This window comes from Gracilinanus agilis, chromosome 3 (assembly GCF_016433145.1).
Source record: "Gracilinanus agilis isolate LMUSP501 chromosome 3, AgileGrace, whole genome shotgun sequence".
NCBI lineage: Eukaryota > Metazoa > Chordata > Mammalia > Didelphimorphia > Didelphidae > Gracilinanus > Gracilinanus agilis.
In genome coordinates this window covers 127,725,695-127,746,104 of record NC_058132.1, presented here as the reverse complement: position 1 = coordinate 127,746,104, position 20,410 = coordinate 127,725,695, and the positions used below count along the sequence as shown (strand labels likewise).

The following is a 20,410-nucleotide window of genomic DNA, read 5'->3' as shown; positions in this document are numbered from 1 at the left end:
TGTTGTTGTTGTTTTGTTTTGTTTTTTTTTTCCCCAAGGAAAAGCAAATCAATTCTAAGTGGAAGATTTGTGTTTCCTAACTGGGTTGCTAAGTTCCCAGAAGGAGCTAATAGCTTTTGACTCTGACAGGTTTCAAACAAATTCAATACATTTGATTTTCATAATAAAGGCTTTATGCTGAGAAGAAATCATGAGAAAAATTGGCATGGGGGTATTGCTCACCAATAATTTGCTAGGTTTAGTAAGGAAGCAAAGAAACAAAGTCGTGAAGGAGGTTATAATAGTCCATTCTTTTATTATTCAAAAGACCAAGTCACCCTAAACTAACTAATAATGTAGCATATTCATTTACTTTAAAATGTACTCTCTGAAGAAAGAACTGCTTGCAGTTTTAATGGTGGCCATTTTTCCAATGAATTGAACCCTAACAATCTTACCTGTATTGTAGCTGCCTTTAAATGCTCTCATTTTCTACTGCATGGAGTTAGATATATTGGAAGCTTCAAAAGACTCACTGATAAAAATTTTCATATTGACTGCCAATTCTTAGAACATATTCCCCTCCTTCCTGTGAAGATCCCCCACAGGTCACCTAACAGCTAGCTTATACATACTACTGCTTAATGGGAGGTTGCATAATTTTCTGCAGCTCTGCCTGATTTACTGTTTGAAAGGATACATCATATAGGAAACAATTAGAACATGATTTAAACTTAATTCTATCGACAAGTCACTGAAAATGAAAAGCTTAGAAGAATACATTTTCCTACTTTCACCCCACCGAATTGCATTTGAAACAAGATCTAAGAGAGAATTCTCAACAAACATAAACATGGTTATGCCATGAAAACAAAAGACAAACATTCAGAGAAAAAAATGGCTACATACAAGCAAACCTTAATTGGTGTGGCATGAAAAGCCTTTAATATAAGTAGCCCAAGAAAGGGGAGATAATTAGTTGAAGAAAGAGTTAGGAAATGCTAAAAGGGGAGATGAAGAGGGTAGTGGAGGGGTTGTTTGTAGGTGAAAGAGAAGAGAGAGGTAAAAAGATAATTGGTATTGTCATTAGACAGAATCTTCAATTTTCACTGCTTTTTGGTAGCTAAGTGACTCACAGTTTTTGTTGAAGATGTCATAATTGCAGGGATATTGTCTTCAATAAAGAAGGGACATGAAATCAGAAGAGAGTGAAGTAGCTTTTATTGGGCTGACCAATGAAGAGTGAATTATTTATACTAAATTATATTAAATACAGTACATATCGCAGGGTCTATCTGACATGTCAGGTACCTAAATGTCTTTTTAATGATTTATTTAGTGATTAAATTAAATTTCATTCCCATTTAAAAGCATGTAGTGAATTGAATTGAAGTGAACCAGGTAATAGGTACTTCCTTTATTCAAGACAAACTCTTACATACTATAAAGCATACAAAGGTAACTCAGATAACAACCTTGTTGTTAAGTAGCTTAGAATTCAATGAGTGAGATAAGATATGGTACATGAATAGATGTAATATAAGGCAAAATGTTACATGTTATCATTGGTATAATTAAAATAATATGTGTTCTATTGGAGAGAGAAATCAGTCATTCAGGTCCTAGCTAGGAAAGCGGGTCAGTGTTGCTTTCCTGGGGGAGGCACCATCTGTCTTTGAAGGATGGGTAGGATGAATTTATCATTCACTCTTTGTAGGGATACTTCTTTTCTCTCTATTCTCAACAAACATAAATATGGTTATGCCATGAAAACAAAAGACAAACATTCAGAGAAAAATAAATGGCTACATACAAGCAAAGCCTAATTGGCGTGGCATGAAAAGCCTTTAATATAAGTAGCCCAAGAAAGGGGAGATAATTAGTTGATGAAAGAGTTAGGAAATGCTAGAAGGGGAGATGAAGAGGGTAGTGGAGGGATTGTTTGTAGGTGAAAGAGAAGAGAGAGATAAAAAGATAATTGGTTCATAGATTTATGACTGATAGTTGCCTTAGGTATCATTTAGCCCATGCTTTCATTTTTATTTGTGAGAATCCTGATGCCTAGAAAAGCTGGGTGACTTGTCTAAAGAGGAAGAAAAGAATGGGCTCCCAAAAATTGAGTGACAAGGTGGTAAACTCTGTTATGAGAACATTAGTCTGGTAGCTAATGGAAGATTATGTTACATGTTGGTCTTATATTGAAGTCACAGTGAGAATAAAGAGAAAGGAAAATTCAAGAGATATTTCAAAAGTTCAGATTTGATTGTAGATACGAAGAGAAAAGATACAAATTAGGAACATCTATTTATTGCTTAATTCTTTTAGTGTACATATCGTCTTATATATTTTATGTTCGCCAATTTTAATGTCATTTAATTAGATGGACTCTCCTACCTATAAACCACTGCTAAGTGCCCCTGAGGTAGGTTATTTAAGACACCAGACAATCAATCTTATTACAGAGAATCCAATACAGAGTACAGTTCTGTAAACACTTTGCACAGAGCCTACATGAATACTTTAAGAAACAACTCCGACTTATTATGAGGACCTTTTGAATTAGATATAATGCAAATTGAATATGATAAAAAAAGACATGAATCAGATCTGATCAGTCACATAAAAATAATTAAAAGTCAAGCAAACTTTTGATGCCAGAAAGTCAAAGAAGTCACCCCCAAATTTCCCAGTAAAAAAATGTAAATAGAAAGATTCATAGAGTTACTTCCTACCTGGGTAGAAGCAGCTCCAGGTAAGAATGTAAAGCTTATTATATTCCAGATAATCAATAAAATGATTAATTCATTTAATAAAACTTTTTGTGTTCCTACTATATGAAAAATACTGGAAAAGCATTCAAAACACTGAGCAACTACTATACGAGAAACAGAAAATATTAAATTTATTCACTAGTAATGAAAGTATAAGAAACTCTTAAGTAATCAATAAAATAGCCTGTGATAGAATCAGTACTTCCTGAAAATTGATGTATAATTTGAATAATATTATTCAATTACCACACAAAATCAAAATATGTTCTTGATATTTTTGCATTTAAATAGAAAGTTTTAACATGCTGTAAATGTAAATATAAATGAGTCTTAATTAAGTTTTTAACTAATTAACAAGTAACCTCATGTCAACATAGGAAGGTCAATGCAGAAAGTATTGTAAAATGTCCTAAACTCAAAAACTAATTAAAATAATCCTGAGAAGAGCAGCAACATTAATACAACAAAGAAGTCTTGAGACATTATTTGCAAAAATCGATAACATTTTAGAATAGTACATTTTTCTCTCTCAAAGAAAAGAAAAAATATTAAGGAAAATCAAGATTACAGAACTTATGATGATTTTTTAAAAGAGTCATTTTCCCATTTAGGTATCTTCCTAGAAGTGTATGAGTTCTTTGTAGTAAGGAAACCTTATTGTGAGATATTGCCTTTCTGCTTTTTTTGGAGACCTCTTAGACAATTTTTATTTCCTGATTCAGTTACTGTTTTCAGTTTCTCATGGCATCAGCAAGTCCCATGAAATTTAATAACAAAAGGAATTACTGAAAGCTTTTGAGGGCTTAACAGGGTGAACTTGAATGCTATTTTAGTTATAATATGATGAAGTAGAATCACCTGAAATGGCTATCAAAGGATCCTAAAAGTGACAGCATATCTGAGATTATTTTTGGAGGGTTGGAGAAAAGAGGGTTGATGTTCTTTTGGAATCAATGAATTTACTACAGAAGACACTGGGATGATAGAGTTTGGCATCCAAAAACATGTTACCTCTTAATAGATGACCAAAAAATAATTACCAAATGGCACGCTTCACTTATTACCTAGTGTTATCACTTATGGAAGGGTTTATTAAAAATATATGGGGTCCATGAGGCTGAAAGGATTTAATAGAGTGATAGTTTAAAAATATTTAATAAGTGTATTCAGATAGAATTAGTTTCCTTTGAAATCTGTCTTTTTAAAATTTCATTCAAAGATTTGTTTTAAAAAGAAGCCTATTTCTATTTCCATAATACACCAAAAAGAGTTAGGAACCTCAATTAGGCTAGTATGAACAGGCGAGCCATTCAATTCTATGAGGCTTAAGAGTATCTCTAACCTTTAGGAAAGTATGCTCTGTATTATACCAAAAACATTTCATATTGTCACATTATCATTTCCATTTCCCTATACTAGTGACAGTGAAGCATGTGAATCAATGTTTCAGGATTATAAAGGTCAACTAAAAAGGTATGATGCTTTTTCTCCCTTCTCCCTTCATTTAAATGGAAACTGGGAATGTACAAATAGAAGAGGAATGCTTGGCCAACAGGCAAGACATGAAAGAAATTTACCAGATACGCATATGGTCTGGAATATTTCAGTTTTCTGACAGACACAAACCTTTAGTGTCTTTGATTAATAATAGGGGTTCAGATGAAGTTCCTCCAAGGAGCCAGCACTTATTCTGAGAACAGAATTTAGCTAAGTAGCTGAACTATTTCCAAAGAAAGCTCTCATAATGGCAAATATGTTTTCCAGATTCCCAATTACCAACAGCAAACATATAAGATATTGGGCTGAATGAAGGAAGCAGACAATTGATGAAAATTAGGGAAACCTATAGGTGAATATCCTTTGATAAATAGAGGTTAGACACTACTTTAGTAATAAATGTTAATATTGAGAGTAATGTTCCTTTCTGCTCTGGAATATTGGTCCTTGTTCTGAAGTATCCAGTTATCAAGTACCAGGCAATGACATCCTGTTAACCAGAGAATAAGCAAATGTTTAACACTTATCATGACTAATAGGAAAAACAATTTCTTTTCCTGTCTTGCTGATAGGAAGGATATTGAAAGTGTTGAATTCTATATAAGTGTATGTCTGAGATAGAGATCTGAGTGACTCATTGCTCATCTTGAAATGGGAAGAGGATTCTATGGCAAAAATGACCTATTTCTTATATATTCAAAGTAGAATTTAGAAATCCTTGTTATCTATGAGATAATCACAAGAATAAAATAAAATAACATCTAGATTAAATATTCTTAACCTATGAGTCAGAAGCTTTAAAAAATATAATTTAAGGTGGAGCCAAGGTGGTAGAGTAGAGGAATGAAAAGTCCCAGTCTCTCTGAGAATGCTTTCCAATCAACCTTAAAATAAAGCTTCAAAATGAATACTGCAGTAGCAGAATCAACAAAAGCATGGTGTAAGACAATTTTTGTGCAGAAGTTAATGTGGAAGAGAGGGAAGGAAGATCTATTTCATTGGGATGAGAGAGGAACATAGCCTTCAGCAAGCCCCCTACTCTCTCATTGTTCAATCTTCTGCACCCTAGTGAAGGCCAGCAGCAAGACCTCAAGAGACCTTAGGCAGGGCCTAAGTCAACAGCAAAGCACCCCATGTTAACCCTTTGAAGTTCCGAGCTGATGTGCAAATCCTCAGTCAGGCCTGAGTCCCAGCAGGAGCCTATAGAAAGGTCATAAACTCCAACAGTGCTTCTGGCTTTGAAAATCAATTCCAGGCTCTAAAGGAAAGTGAATCAGCAGTGGGAGGTAGCTTCTAGAACTCTCAGTCCACTAGCCATCACACCACCTTAGAAAAATAGAAGTTTGCAGTAACCTAGAACTATATCTGAGGGAAGCAACAACAACAACAAAAGAAAACAACTGAAGTTTAAGAGAGTATCCCATCCACCCTAGGAAAAGAAAGCTCTTTTAAGATAAAAAAAAAGTCTGGGGAAATGAGCAATAATTAAAAAAAACTAAACATAGAAAATATTATAGAGGAAAAAGTAGAGCAAGGCACATACTCAAAAGGATTAAAGCAGCTAGATGTAAAACTTCAAAGAAAAATGGGAATTGGTCTCAGAACTCAAAAAGGATTCCAAAAATCAAATAAGATAGGCAGAGGAAAATGGAGAAATGAAATAAAAGTGATGAAATGCTAACACCTTATTCTCATCAGAATTGATTCAGAGAGGGAATAACACTCATAGTCAGTTGGGTATAGAAATATATCTTATCCTATGGGGAAGTTGAATAAGTAAAAGTGTGAGTGAGGGTAATTAAGGGGAGATTGTGGTTAGGGGCAAAACACATGCAAGGAAAAATAGAATGAAATGAGAGAGAAAGAGCAGGATTGGAAGGAGAAAACAGGATGAAGACAAATATGTAATAATTATAATTGTGAATGTGAATGGAATGAACTTGCCCATAAAATGGAAAAAAGATAGCAGAGTAGATTAAAAACCAGAATCCTACAACATATTATTTCAAGAACACATTTGAAGCATGGATACAAAGTAAAGGTAAAAGGTTGGAGCAAAACTCATTATGTTTTAACTGAAGTTAAATAAAAGGCAGGGGCAACAATCATGATCTCAGACAAAGCTTACACCAAAATAGATCTAATTTAAAGAGATAAGGGAGGAAATTATTTTCTGATAAAAGGTACCAAAGATAATGAAGTAATGTCAATACTAAATATATATGGATCCAATATTATTGAATTTAAGTTTTTAAAGGAAAAATTAAATGAGACAAAGAAGGAAATAAACAATAATTTTACTAGTAGGGAATATCAACTTTCCCCTCTAAGAACTAGATAAATCTAACAAAAAATAATAAGTTAAGGAAGCAAATGGAATTTTAGAAGTTAGATTTAATAGATCTATGGAGAAAATTGAATGGGAATAGAAAGGGGATATACCATCTTCTCAGGGGTACATGCCATCCACACAAAAATTGATCATGAATGGGGCATAAAAATCCCACAACTGAATGTAGAAAAGCAAAAATAATAGATGTATTATTTTTATATCATAATGCAATAAAATTATAATGAATGAAGGTTCATGAAAAGACAAAATTAAAACCCTAAATAATATAATTTTAAAGAATGAGTGGGTCAAAGAACAAAGCATAGGAACAATTATTGATTTCATTAAAGAGAATGCCATGCAATGCAGTCAAAGCAGTTCTTAGAAAAATTTTATTTCTAAAGGCTTACATCAATAAAATAGGGAAAAAGCAGATAAATGAACTGGAAATGCAACTAAAAAAACTGGGAAAAGAACAAATTAAAGATAAATAAGCCCAAGAGTTGGTTTCATAAAAAAATGTGAAATGAATAGATAGACCATTGCGTAATTTGACTTTACAAAAGGAAAGATAAGTAAATTACTAGTATCAAAAATGAAAAAGGTGAATTCACCATTAGAATAGGAAATTATGGCAATTTTGCCCAATTTCATGCCAATAAATCTGATAATCTAAGTGAAATAAATGAATATTTATAAAATATTAATTGCTCAGATTAATTAGAAGAAGAAGTAGTGTATTGAAGTAACCCCATCTCAGAAAAGGAAATTTAACAACTCATCAATGAACTACCTAAGGAAAAATCCCCAAGATCAAAGGGATTCACTAGTGAGTTCTACCAAACATATAAAGAACAATTAATCCAAAAACAATATAAAGTATTTGGAAAAACAGGCCAAATAGTCCTACCAAATAGTGCTGATAATTAAGCCAGAAGGAGTAAAAACAAAAAAAGAAAATTATAGACCAATTTCCTTAATTAATATATTTGCAAAAATTTTAAATAAAATATTAGTAAGAAGACTACAATAATATCACAAGAATTATTCACTATGATTATATAGGATTTCTACTAGGAATGGAGGACTGGTTCAATATAAGGAAAACTATCATCATAATTGATAATATTAATAACAAAACCAAAGAAGCCACATGATTATCTCAACAGATACAGAAAAAGCTTTTGATAAAATACAACACATATTCCTTTAAAAACACTAGAGAGCATAAGGATAAACCAAGTTTTTCTTAACATGATAAGTAGTATCTATTTTATGTAACAGGGATAAACTAGAAACCATCTCAGTAAGACAAAGGGTGAAACAAGGCTGCCCATTGTCACCACCATTATTCAGTATTTTACTAGATATGCTAGTTATAAAACAGAAGAAATTAAAGTAGGCAATAAGAAAACTAAACTATCACTCTTTGCAGGTGATAAGATGATATGTTCAGAGAATCCTAGAGAATCAATTAAAAAACTAATAAAAATAATGGATACCTTAGTAAAGTTGCAGAATACACAACACAACTTGACAATATAAAGTATCTGAGGCAATAAAATACCTTGACAATATAAAATACCTAAAATAGGTACATATTGACAAAACAAAATACCTAAAAATACTTGCTAGGATAAACATAGGAATTAAATGAACACAATTATAAAACATTTTTACACGAATAAAGTCAGATCTAAACAAATGGAAAAATGTTAATTGCTTGTGGATAATCCAAGCTAATATAATAAAATGAGAATTCTATCTAAATTAATTTACTTATTTAGGGTCATACATCCATATATAAAATATTTCATAGAGCTAGAAAAAATAATAACAGAATTCATCTGGAAGAACAAAAGATCAAAACTATCAAGGGAATTAATCAACAATAATGTGAAGCAAGGTGGCCTACTTGTACCAGATTTCAGACTGTTCTATAAAGCAGTAATCATCCAAACAGCTTAGTACTGCCTAACAAATATAGTGGCAGACCAATGGAATAGATCAAGTATATACATAATATACAGCTATAAACAACCATAGCAATCTAGTGTTTGATAAACTCAAAGAGTCCAGCTTTTGGAAGAACTCACTATTACACAAAAACTGCTGGGAAAACTGGAAAATACTGTTAGAAGATACTGAACTCATTGAGGAAGAAAGAGGAAAGACCTGAAGTCTGTCTATTAACAACAACTACTAGGATGTTCATTTGGTGGTAGATATGAACAATAAATAAATATCTTTAATTTCACAGGAAGAACTGCTCTCTTCCTTGCTGTTAGTAAGAGAGGCAGTTACTAATTGTTTGGGATAGGAGGAGAACCTGGAAGTGTCAAAGGGTATTTTTAATGATTGTAAGCTTCCCCCAAAAACAGACTTATGTTTAATTCAGTATTGTTTACTATATTCAAAGCCCTGGAGATAAAAAGATGAAAAATGTAAAAGTCTTTGGAACCTGAAGTACATTTATTTTTATGGAGGCAACATTTTTATTTTGAATGTCCATAATCCAAGGCTAGGAGGCATGAAATATTATCATCTTTGAAGAATGAAAATTTTGGTCATCCAACGGATAGCAAAAAATTGGTAGTAGTCATAAATAAACTGATACATATTATCAATGGAGCATTGTGCAGAGGAAATAATATAAAGGTTGTCATCTCAGAGATGCATGACTAGTAAACAAGGTAGGTAAGCCATGAAGCAAAAGCAAAGGAAAATTAAAGATCACATACCTTCTCCAATTGTATCTATATAATGTCAAGAGATTGTCAAAGAGAAATGCTCTCAAAACATTGAATAGACTTCCCTGAATTAGATATAGGAGAAAACATAGATATGATTGGTGAAGGATGAGAAGGCATGGATGCATTGTGATCTGAAAAAATGGAAAGATTCAGCCATGTGTTTATACAATCTCAGATGAGATCACAGATCCATCAGACGATACATAAAAGTATTTTCCTGTCTAAAAGCTTATATTTTGTTCATTTTAGGTCTGAAAAATCATTAGATACTTAAAAACCCACAGAGTCTCACTTGGAAGATTTATGATTGATGATAGTTATTCTGCACATACCTGTTTCTCTCCACTGGGTTTCTTGTGGTTTAAGAGCAGTTCCACAGCCCCCACAACTTCCTTTCTGATGGCATGTAATAGAGCATCTCCAACATACACATTAAAACTTAGGAGCAATTCAATAAGCTCCAGGTTCTCATTTTCAATTGCAATGAGGAGAGCAGTTCTTCCAAGGGGATCAATACAATTAATGTTGATTTTAAAATAAATTTCTGCCTCCTCCAAGGATTTCTTGACACTTGCATAATCCCCCTTCTCCACAGCATTCAAGTAGGCTTTTTCTGAGGGCGAGAGTTCAGATTCTGCTCTTACAATCCGAAGAGGAATGCGATCTCTGTAGGGAGCATTGACATTCCTTTTGTAGTAGAACTGAGCCATGTCTTATGCCATGTTATTTATCTGACTCTGAAATCACACATGAAAAACACAACACAAACCATAGTATTAGTAAGAAGGGTCTTATAAACTTCAGGACACCTTATTTGACTCATTTAACAATTATTTTTCATACCAGAACTAAATAAAAAGTTTGTTTATAAACAAATATTAAATGAATTAATTTTTCACTATCTGGAATTGCAAATTAGAATTACAACTGTCAACTCTAATTAATTTTCAGCTACTTAGAAATGTACATTTAAAAGTCAACATTCAAAAAGCATGCAAACTGGTTGATGTCTGAAAAAATTATTTGAAATATAATATGAAAATTAGTCATGGAGCATAATTAAACAGAAGACAGATCTATATATTTGTGGAAACTACTGATAAGACAAAGATGTGTATAACTGATTGCATAATTCCTTAAGAATCAGAAGCTATATCTTGAATGTAGTCCCTTAGATGGCCCAGATCATATAATTATCAATGAAAATTTTTGAATGATTGATTTGGACATGAATCTAATTCCATATAAATTTATTTATTTATTTATTTATATTTTTTTAAACCCTTAACTTCTGTGTTTTGGCTCCTTGGTGGAAGAGTGGTAAGGGTAGGCAATGGGGGTCAAGTGACTTGCCCAGGGTCACACAGCTGGGAAGTATCTGAGGCCAGATTTGAACCTAGGACCTCCCGTCTCTAGGCCTGGCTCTCAATCTACTGAGCCACCTAGCTGCCCCTCAATATAAATTTATTAAGCAACTTCTGTGTATAAAGGTGATACAAAATTTAGAGAAGACAAATTTCTATCCTCAGGGAATTAAAGCATTTTCAAAATTATAGATTATTATCATTTTAGAAAAAATAATTTCCCAAAGCCTGTAAAAATCTATTTGGATGAAACAATTTGCTTTAATGTTGGCCACATTTCCTAACGCTATTTAACTTAGATATTAATCATTCTTTAGAACTAAATTTTAGTGTCATAATATTTTTTCTTCTCAAGCAAATTCATGAGAGAGAAATGCTAAATTGATGCTCCTGGTATCTTAGTGAGAAGCAAAGTATCCAATTTATCAAGGCCGATTGAAATTATCCAATTTCCCAAAGGAAGGGCTTGGGTACCAAAGGACCAAATCCATAGAGAGTAAATTATAACAGTGTTTCCTTTCATCTCTTAAAGCATATATCTTTTTAGCTTCAGGACCATAATGAATCCATCAAAGTACAGAACTATTAAGCATAATGTAGGTATATTTTTATTCAATACATTACTTTCAAGAAGCTAAGAACCATTAAGATCTCCCCCCAAATGACATCATGATATAATTGTTGGAAACCACACAGGATCGTGATGATTACAGAGAGACAGATTTCCTCCTCCCAAAACGTGGTTAAATGTGGAGCAGCTAAAACCTATGAAAAAGAAATGAAAATGGAATTCCTATCACTACTCCCTTGATGTAACTTCATGTCCTAGTAATAGGTTTTGAGCCTTTTAAAGGTTATATTTTCATAAGACTCGCCTGTCCATTTTGTATCTTCTCTCCCCATCTAGCTTGCTGAATTGGCACTGCTATTTGCTTTTTTAAGGCCAGATACTTCCTCTTTTGATTTGGTTGTCTTGTTCTGTCTTCCTTCACCATGAGCCCATCCACAGATATGAGATTTTGCTAAACGTCCATTGAAGCCTCCTACAGCACAGGGCTGTGAAAGAATCTTTTGACTCACAGCCCCATTCCTATAAGTCAGTATAGGAGGCATTTTATTCAATTATTTTCCAATCTCAATTTTATTCCATTAAGTCAAATTCAGTTTAGTATTTTGGTGGTCTGTTTTAATAGCAACTCACAATTTTACAGTTTTCCGTGAACATTCTCATGAAATTGATAATTTAAGTATTACTGTCCACAGTGAGACACAGAGTATTTATGTGACTTTCCAAGATTCATAAACATAATAAATTAAATTAAGAATTAACACTTGACATCCCAGAAGATTGCATTCTTGCATGTCCAACTATTTCAATGTTGTGTATTTAAGTTGTGATGTAATCATAATTACAGGAAAATGCATTCACCAAATTATTCTGGGTAGATTACTAAATTAAATGACAGTGTTAGAGAATAATAAGGATGTTTTAAAATCTCTTGCAATGACAGAATTAGAAATGTTACTTGTGTATAATAGGGGGCAATCCTCTGAAGTGTGGTGGTAATGTTTCCATTTCATTAATTAATTTTTTGTAGCTTTGAACTTTCCATAGCTAAATACTCTAGTGTGATCCCAAGAGGGGGCTTTTCACAAAGAAAATCTTCAGTAATAACATTCACTGATATTGAAATAATATTCTGGATTTTGAAGATAATTTCTTCTTTCTTGCACTTTCATATTATCTCTTTCTAAAATTCCTATGAATCCTGAATATTGTTCCTTTTGATCATTGAATTCAGGGTTCCCTAACTAAAAAAAAATTCTCCATTCAGGATCAGTGGTTGAAGGTGGTTGGCATAAGGAGTTTCATATGATAAAGTGAAAATGATGGTCACTCCCATCCCCTTTTTACATTTGATCCTATTAAACTGTACTTTGCTTCTCAGTAAATTCAAATGAACACAAATTTTTTAAGTGCTTACTGTACAAAAGTCATCCTTTTAGGCACTGGAAATGTAAACTTTTTTTTTTACCCTTGTACTTCAGTGTATTGTCTCATAGGTGGAAGAGTGGTAAGGGTGGGCAATGGGGGTCAAGTGACTTGCCCAGGGTCACACAGCTGGGAAGTGGCTGAGGCCGGGTTTGAACCTAGGACCTCCCGTCTCTAGGCCTGACTCTCACTCCACTGAGCTACCCAGCTGCCCCCAAAATGTAAACCTTAAATAGTAAAATATATCCTTTGTTCTAAATGAACATAAATTCTGACTGATGGAAGAAAGAACACTTAATGTTTATGAACACACACATATGCAAGGTTGTATGTGAAATGGCCATTTGAAGATGTCTGAAAAAGGAAGAGAAGAAAGAAATCATTATCCTGAGTGAAAGGAGTTGGCTTTGAAGTCTTAAGGGAATAAGTGACATCAGAATTGGATTATAAAGGAAGGGAACAACTTTAATTGTTTCCTATACTTAAAGTTGAGAATGAGGCTAGATTGTCTGTCTCCTTCCTCCTTCTCTTTCCATGATTTTAAACTACTTGTTTCCTTCTATGATCATTCATTTCAAGCATCACTTTCTTTAAGAGGCTTTTTATGATTCATTTCGTTATTGGTGCATACTGAACAAATTTCTGTGTATTTACTTATGCTGCATTTGCTTATCTATGGCCATGTTATATCCCGAGATAGAATTTCAGCTGCTTGAGAACAATGTATGTATATATACACACTTATACATACATTCTATATGTATAAATATGTATATCCAAAAACATGGATAATATTAGATGCTCAGATTTTTAAAAATAATTTCTTTATACAGACACTGGAAGTTGTTAGGTGATATTGGTACAAGAAGCACTGCATAATAAAGAAACAGACAAATACTTAGATAGATCCTCTACTGATCTTTAATGGGAGATTAATGGGGGCAAGACCATCAATGAAACACAGAAGAAACAAGAAGTAAAGGAGAAAAAGCAACCTCATTGGGTCAGACAAAAGAATCAAAGATCTCAGAGTTGAAGATATATCTTAGAGACCACCTAGTCTATGCAACTCTAATAATCTCACCTATAACTTCTTAACTTGAGAATGACATTAACTAAATGCCATCCAACATTCACCTGAATACCTCTAGTGAAGACTCCAAAAAGAAGCCACTTCTTGTCTGATTTTGGTAATTTCACATCATTATATTTTTTGTCAAGTTGGCTTTTGGATGAATGACAAAATTCTCCAAAGGACTTGGCATCATCTTGGTTGATGTTGGAGACAATGTAAAGTTGTCAGTCATTTTCAATACCCATTTCTCTGACTAAAGTTAAAACACTCATTAATAGAGGGAATAGTGGAAGTAGAAAAGAGAAAGGATAAAAATTAAAGAATAAATGTTAAGAGAAACTTTAGATAATCCTACACTAATTTTCTTTTTCTATTCTCCTACATTTGAACAAAAACATCTAGTAAGAATTAAATTGATAAAATCATGTGATACATGACATATTTTACATTTAAAATATATTGCCATATATGAGAACCCTATGTGAATTAACTTCTTTTTTATAAAATTGAAATGCTAAGATCATATATCAAACAAATACCTACTTATAAGGGATTATTGTATTACTTATTTAAAAAAAGTGCTACCTGAATCATTTACCTCTCTGATATATAGTAATCTTGTAGTGATCTTCAAAATGAAAGCAGCAAAAAGGGGCAACATCAAATTTGAAAATTTTAAACCTGAGAAATACATTATATATAGTGAATACTTCTGATAAGGGTGATTGCATTCTGAAATTGACTTTTCACTTATCAGCAATTGCAGAAATGCTATAGGATGGAAAGTTTGAGAAAATAAACCATTCGATACACTGAGTAGCTTGACCTGAAAAATGGAAACAAAAGAATTGTTCTCAGGTCTGCAGTCTTCTGATATACTTTGTGAAGGAAGAAAGGTAAGAGAAATTCAATTACACACATATGGCATGTAAAGCTTCTTTTTTTCTGCTCTCTTCATGAGAAATTGGCTAGAAGCAAAATCATTGCTTTACTCAATAGGATGTATGTTTAGAATTGCCATAGTGAAATATATTTTAGAGAAGTTTATCCTTTAAGGGAATAAAAACAAGTCTTTAAAATTCTACTTCCCATAAATTTAAAATTGCTTTTGCCTTTATGTGATGAGATTTAAAAGAAAATACCTTCAACTTGTAAATATGCATAAAAGAAACTATGATCAACAGTAAAAGATAAAACATATCTCCCTATTTTAGTGGGATTTATTTTTAAATAAGGGAAATGAATGAAAAGATGATAGATGAATATCAGAGGCAGATAGACTGTTGGACTTGGAGTCAACAAGACTCAAAATCTAATCCTATGTCATATACTATGAGCTGTATGGCCCTGGGCAAGACATTAAAGTTTTGCCTAGACTAGTTTTCTCATCTGGAAAATGGGTATAATAATAGTACCTATCTCTAAGGATTTTTGTGTAGAAAAATGGAGTATATGTAAAGTGCATTGCAAACCTTAAAAAGATAAATGTTAGCTATGATAATAATAATAGTTATTATCCATATACAGCATATTTTTAAAAAATGACTTGCATCCAAAGCACTGCTGAAGGTTATTGTGACTAAAAAAGTTGAACTGCACTGTAAAGATTACAAGGAATAATAGATGAAGACTCCATTTATTGTCCTGGTAAAAATCTCAAAGGAATAATAAACTGGAGGAATTCCATTTGAACTGCAACAACCTCCAGGAATTGATGCAGAATGAAAGGAGCAGAACCAGAAGAACATTATATACAGAGACTGATACACTGTGGTACAATCAAATGTAAGGGACTTCTGTACCAGCAGCAATGCAATGACCAAGGACAATTCTGAGGGACTTATGGAAAAGAATGCTACCCACATTCAGAGGAAGAACTACAGGAGTGGGAACATAGAAGAAAAACAACTGCTTGAACATATGGGTTGAGGCGGACATGATTTGGGATGTAGACTCTTAATGACCACCCTAGAACAATTATCAATAGTATGGAAATAGGTCTTGATCAATGACACATGACAAAACCAGTAGAAATGCACATCAGCTACGGGGAGTGTGGGGTGAGGGGAGAGAGAGCAAGAACATGAATCATGTAACCATGGAAAAATTTTTTCTAAAAACTAAAAACAACAATGAAATTTATACAAGAAGCAGAGATCACAAAACTCCACTAAGGCTTCATTTAGAAGACCAACCCTGTTTGCTTTTTTCTTTTTCCTTTTTTTTTTGACAGGGTAACTAGACCAGCAGATCAGGGAAATGCTATATGGAGAATTTCCCTAGAATTTTAGCAAAGTATTTGACAAAGTCTAGTTAATTATTTTTATAAAAAAGAGAGAAATGTATAATAGCTGACCATACTGTTAGGATGATTTAGAAGTGGGTGAATGGCTGGACCAGAAGAATTGTTAATATTTTGAAGGTGACCTGAAAGGAAGTTTCTATGGGAGTACCCTAGGGACTTAGGCATTCCCTACATGCCCAGTGGCTTGAATAAAGGAGTTAATAGTGCGATTATTACATTTACCCAAACCACAAAGCTGAGGGGTTGGCTAACTAAGATTTCAGTGATGGAAAACAGTGGCTGAAATATGACAGTAAGAGAAAATAATAAATGTTGAAGGGAATGTGGCAAAATTGGGACACTAATGCATTGTTAGTGGAGTTATGAATTGATCCAACCATTCTGGAGGGCAATTAGGAATTATGCAAAAAGGCTATAAAAGAATGCATGCCTTTTGATCCAGCCATACCACTTCTAGGTCTGTATCCCAAAGAGATAAAAAAATTGAGAAAATACTTACTTTTACAAAAATATTTTCATGGTGGCAAATAATTAGAAACTAAAGAGATGTCCCTCTATTGGGGAATGGCTAAACAAATTGTGGTATATGATGGTGATGGAATACTATTGTGCTATAAGGAATGATGAACAGGATGATTTCAGAAAGAGTTGGAAAGAAACTGATTCAGAGTAAAATAAGCAGAACTGGGAGAACATTATACACAGTAACTGAAATATTATGGAACGATCAAATGTAATAGACTGCTACTAACAAATACAGTGATCCAGAAAAATTCCAAGGAACTTATGAATGCTATATACCTACAGAGAAAGAACTAATAGATTAGAAATGTAGATAGAATAATATGATTTTTCACATTTATTTGAATATATGATTTGAGGTTTTGGTTTTAAAAGATTATTCACTTACAAAATGGATAATTCAGAAGCTTGTTTTGTGTGAAAATACTTAAATAACCCAGAAAAAAATAAAAAATAAAAATTGGCCAAAAAGGGAAAAAAAGCAATAAAAAAGAATTTATGGCTAATGTATAAGCTGCAATTGTGAAAGTATCGCCAACAATAAATAGGTAAGAAAGAGATAAAAGTATTGAAACATAAGTTAAAAAAAGAAACTATTGGCACATCTACATAAAGGTCATAATTTACAAAGACAAATCTGATAACATCACAAAACCCATGATTGAGTAGTCCAAAGCTGAATATTGAATAAGTTATTGATCTTGACATTATTAAGCAGATATTTCTGAATTCATTGATTTTGCTTATGTTTCATCTATAAGATACCATATGTGTATAATCAAGCATTATGTCATTTAACTATGTCAAACCAATCATTTAGATCAAGCATTCTTAACTTGGGATCTATGAATTTAAAAAATAACTATTTCAAAATAATGTTTCCTTTGTAATATTATGCATTTTATTAGATTCCAATTTTTTCCCAAGAAGTGGTCCAAAGATTTTCCCAGACTGTAACAGTTTATCATGCAAAAAAAGAAACCATCTCTGGTGATGATTATTAGATTATGTGGAATTGCTTGAATTATTAATGTTTCTTTTGAATATTTGTCTACATAAGTATAATCACATCTACTTGAAGAGTCAAAATTTGGAAAGAAAATTTTTTTCCGGGTTAAGATGGCGGCAGAGTAAGAAGCAGCTCTTAAACTCTCCTGACCAAAACACACAAAACTCCTCAAGGGGACATAAAAACAAGTCCAGACGAACAGAGGAACCCCCACAACAGGGCACAGTGTGGAAGGTACGTGGAATCGAGGCATTTCCAGGCTATAAAGGGGTGAAACAGCCCTCACGAAATCGCAGGCTGAACAACCACCCCACCCCCACCCCCTCCACACACATCTATAGCTACAAAGCCAGCTAAAAAGAAATAGAACAAGTTTGGGGCACCCATCAAGTCATTGGCAGCTCCGGGACCTGTTCCCAAGAGCAGCAAGACTTAGGACCCCATTAAGCCAAAAAACGCACGCGAAATCTGAGCGTGGGAGCAGGACGCTGGGCGCAGAGCGCAGGTACTGTGGAGGCGTGGGTGGAGGCAGACACAGACAGGAACTAAAGCCTAAGTGGGGAACCAGTGCAGACGGGTATATAACTGTGGAAGCAGCGCCCTGAGACTTGTAAAGAAACCTCCCGCAAGAGGATCAAGCAAGGGGGCCCACCAGGGGGCTTGACCTTGGAAAAAACCAGAACTCAGACCCAGGAGCCAATAGATCGTGGACAGACACTGAGCGCGAGGATAAATCTGAGAAGCTGCTGGGCTAATGATGGCTACTCAGTCTCAGGAAGTTCAGAAGAGAAAGAATAATAACAAGAAAAAGAAGTCTTTAACACTCAACAGCTTTTACACAGAGAAAATCCAGACAACCGAGCAAGCAGAGGAGGAGAACAAACAAGCATCCAGACCCTCCTCAAATAAGGAAAACTCCTCACAAGCTATGGAAGAGTTCAAAACTGAGATTTTGAGGAAAATGGAAGAGATCTGGCAAGAAAATAACAGTTTAAAAGGTAGAATCTTGCAACTGGAAAGTGAGGCTCAGAAACCAAATGAACTGATAAGCAAATTGAACACCAGAAATGACCAGATTGAAAAGGAATACCAGAAGATTATGGTCAAAAACCAGAAGATTATGGCCGAAAACCAGAAGATTATGGCCAAAAACCGAAAGATTATAGCCGAAAATCAATCCCTAAAGGCTAGAATTGAGCAAGTAGAAACTAATGATCTCTCAAGACAACAAGAACAAATAAAACAAAGCCAAAAGACTGAAAAAATAGAAGGAAACATGAAATATCTCAATGAGAGAGTGACAGACCAAGAAAACCGGTCTAGAACAGACAATTTGAGAATAATTGGTCTTCCAGAAAAACCAGAAATTAATAGAAACCTGGACTCCATACTAACAGAAATAATTCAGCAAAATTGCCCTGAAGTCCTACAACAAGAGGGCAATATAGACATTGAAAGGATTCATAGAACACCTGCAGCATTCGATCAAGAAAGGAAAACACCAAGAAATATCATTGCAAAATTCAAGAGTTTCCAAGCAAAAGAAAAAATCTTACAAGAAGCCAGAAAGAAACAATTCAAATATCAAGGAGCACCAATCAGGATCACACAGGATCTGGCAGCCTCAACGCTAAAAGACCGCAAGGCGTGGAATACAATATTCAGAAAGGCAAGAGAGCTGGGCCTGCAACCACGGATCAACTACCCATCAAAATTGACTATATACTTCCAGGAGAAAGTATGGGCATTCAACAAAATTGAAGAATTCCAGGTATTTGCACAGAAAAGACCAGGGCTAAATGGAAAGTTTGATATCGAACCACAGAAATCGAGAGAAACCTGAAAAGGTAAATAAGATACAGAGGGGAAAGAAAGAAAACTTATAATTTTTAAATTTGCCTTTTTAAGGGCCTCAGTGAGATCTAATTATCTGTATTCCAATGTAGAGAAATGTTATGTTTAATTCTCTGTAGTGAACTCTATTCACTATTATAATATTCACTATTATAGTAATCAGAAGAATAATTAACAGGGTGAGGTGGAACACTAAATAATCTAAGAGGGCATGGGGGATGGGAAAGAGGGGGTGAATAGCAGGGGACACCAAGAGAAACTTGAGCGAATAAGAAAATAGAATATTCTATTACACACAAAGAGGGCATGGGAGGGAGAGGGGACAAATACTATTATAAGAAGGAGAAGAAGAGAGCATAAAGAGGGAATAATCAAACCTTACTCTCAGTGTAATCAACCCAGAGAGGGAAGAGTAGCTATACTATCCATTGGGAAATAAAACTCTTATCTTAACCTTCTGAGAAAGTTAGACGGGATAAACCAAGGGGAGCAGGGGAGTGGGGAGGACAAAAAAAGGGAGGGGAGAAGAGGAAGGGAATTCATAAGGCCTTTAAAAACAAAAAGAGGGGGGAGAAATAAGGAAGGGGGTAGAAAGGGAAGTCAATCAAGGGAAGGGATAAGGGATAGGGTCTTAATAGCAAACCACTGGTTTTCAAGGAAATAGCTTAAGGAGAAGGGGTAGGAATGGGGGAGGATTTGAAAATGTCAGCAAATGCACAACTGATGATTATAACTCTGAATGTGAATGGGATGAACTCCCTCATAAAACGGAAGCAAATAGCAGAGTTGATTAGAAACCAAAATCCCACCATATGTTGTCTACAAGAAACACATATGAGGCGGGTGGACATACACAAGTTTAAGGTTCAGGGTTTGAGCAAAATCTTTTGGGCGTCAAATGAGAAAAAGAAGGCAGGAGTGGCTATTATGATTTCTGACAAAGCCAAAGTAAAAAT

At 33.9% G+C, this 20,410-nt stretch overlaps 1 protein-coding gene across 6 annotated transcripts in view; it reads right to left on the bottom strand.

Annotated features, from left to right (window-relative positions):
- TRPC4 (transient receptor potential cation channel subfamily C member 4) overlaps nt 1–10,042 on the bottom strand; it is a 173,148-nt gene extending 163,106 nt beyond the window's left edge. For all 6 annotated transcript variants that reach the window (XM_044666071.1, XM_044666070.1, XM_044666072.1 and 3 more), the window contains exon 1: nt 9,665–10,042. In XM_044666071.1, the coding sequence (XP_044522006.1) occupies nt 9,665–10,042 (378 nt within the window). The remainder of the gene's footprint in view (nt 1–9,664) is intronic.
- Nucleotides 10,043–20,410: the final 10,368 nt, after the last annotated feature.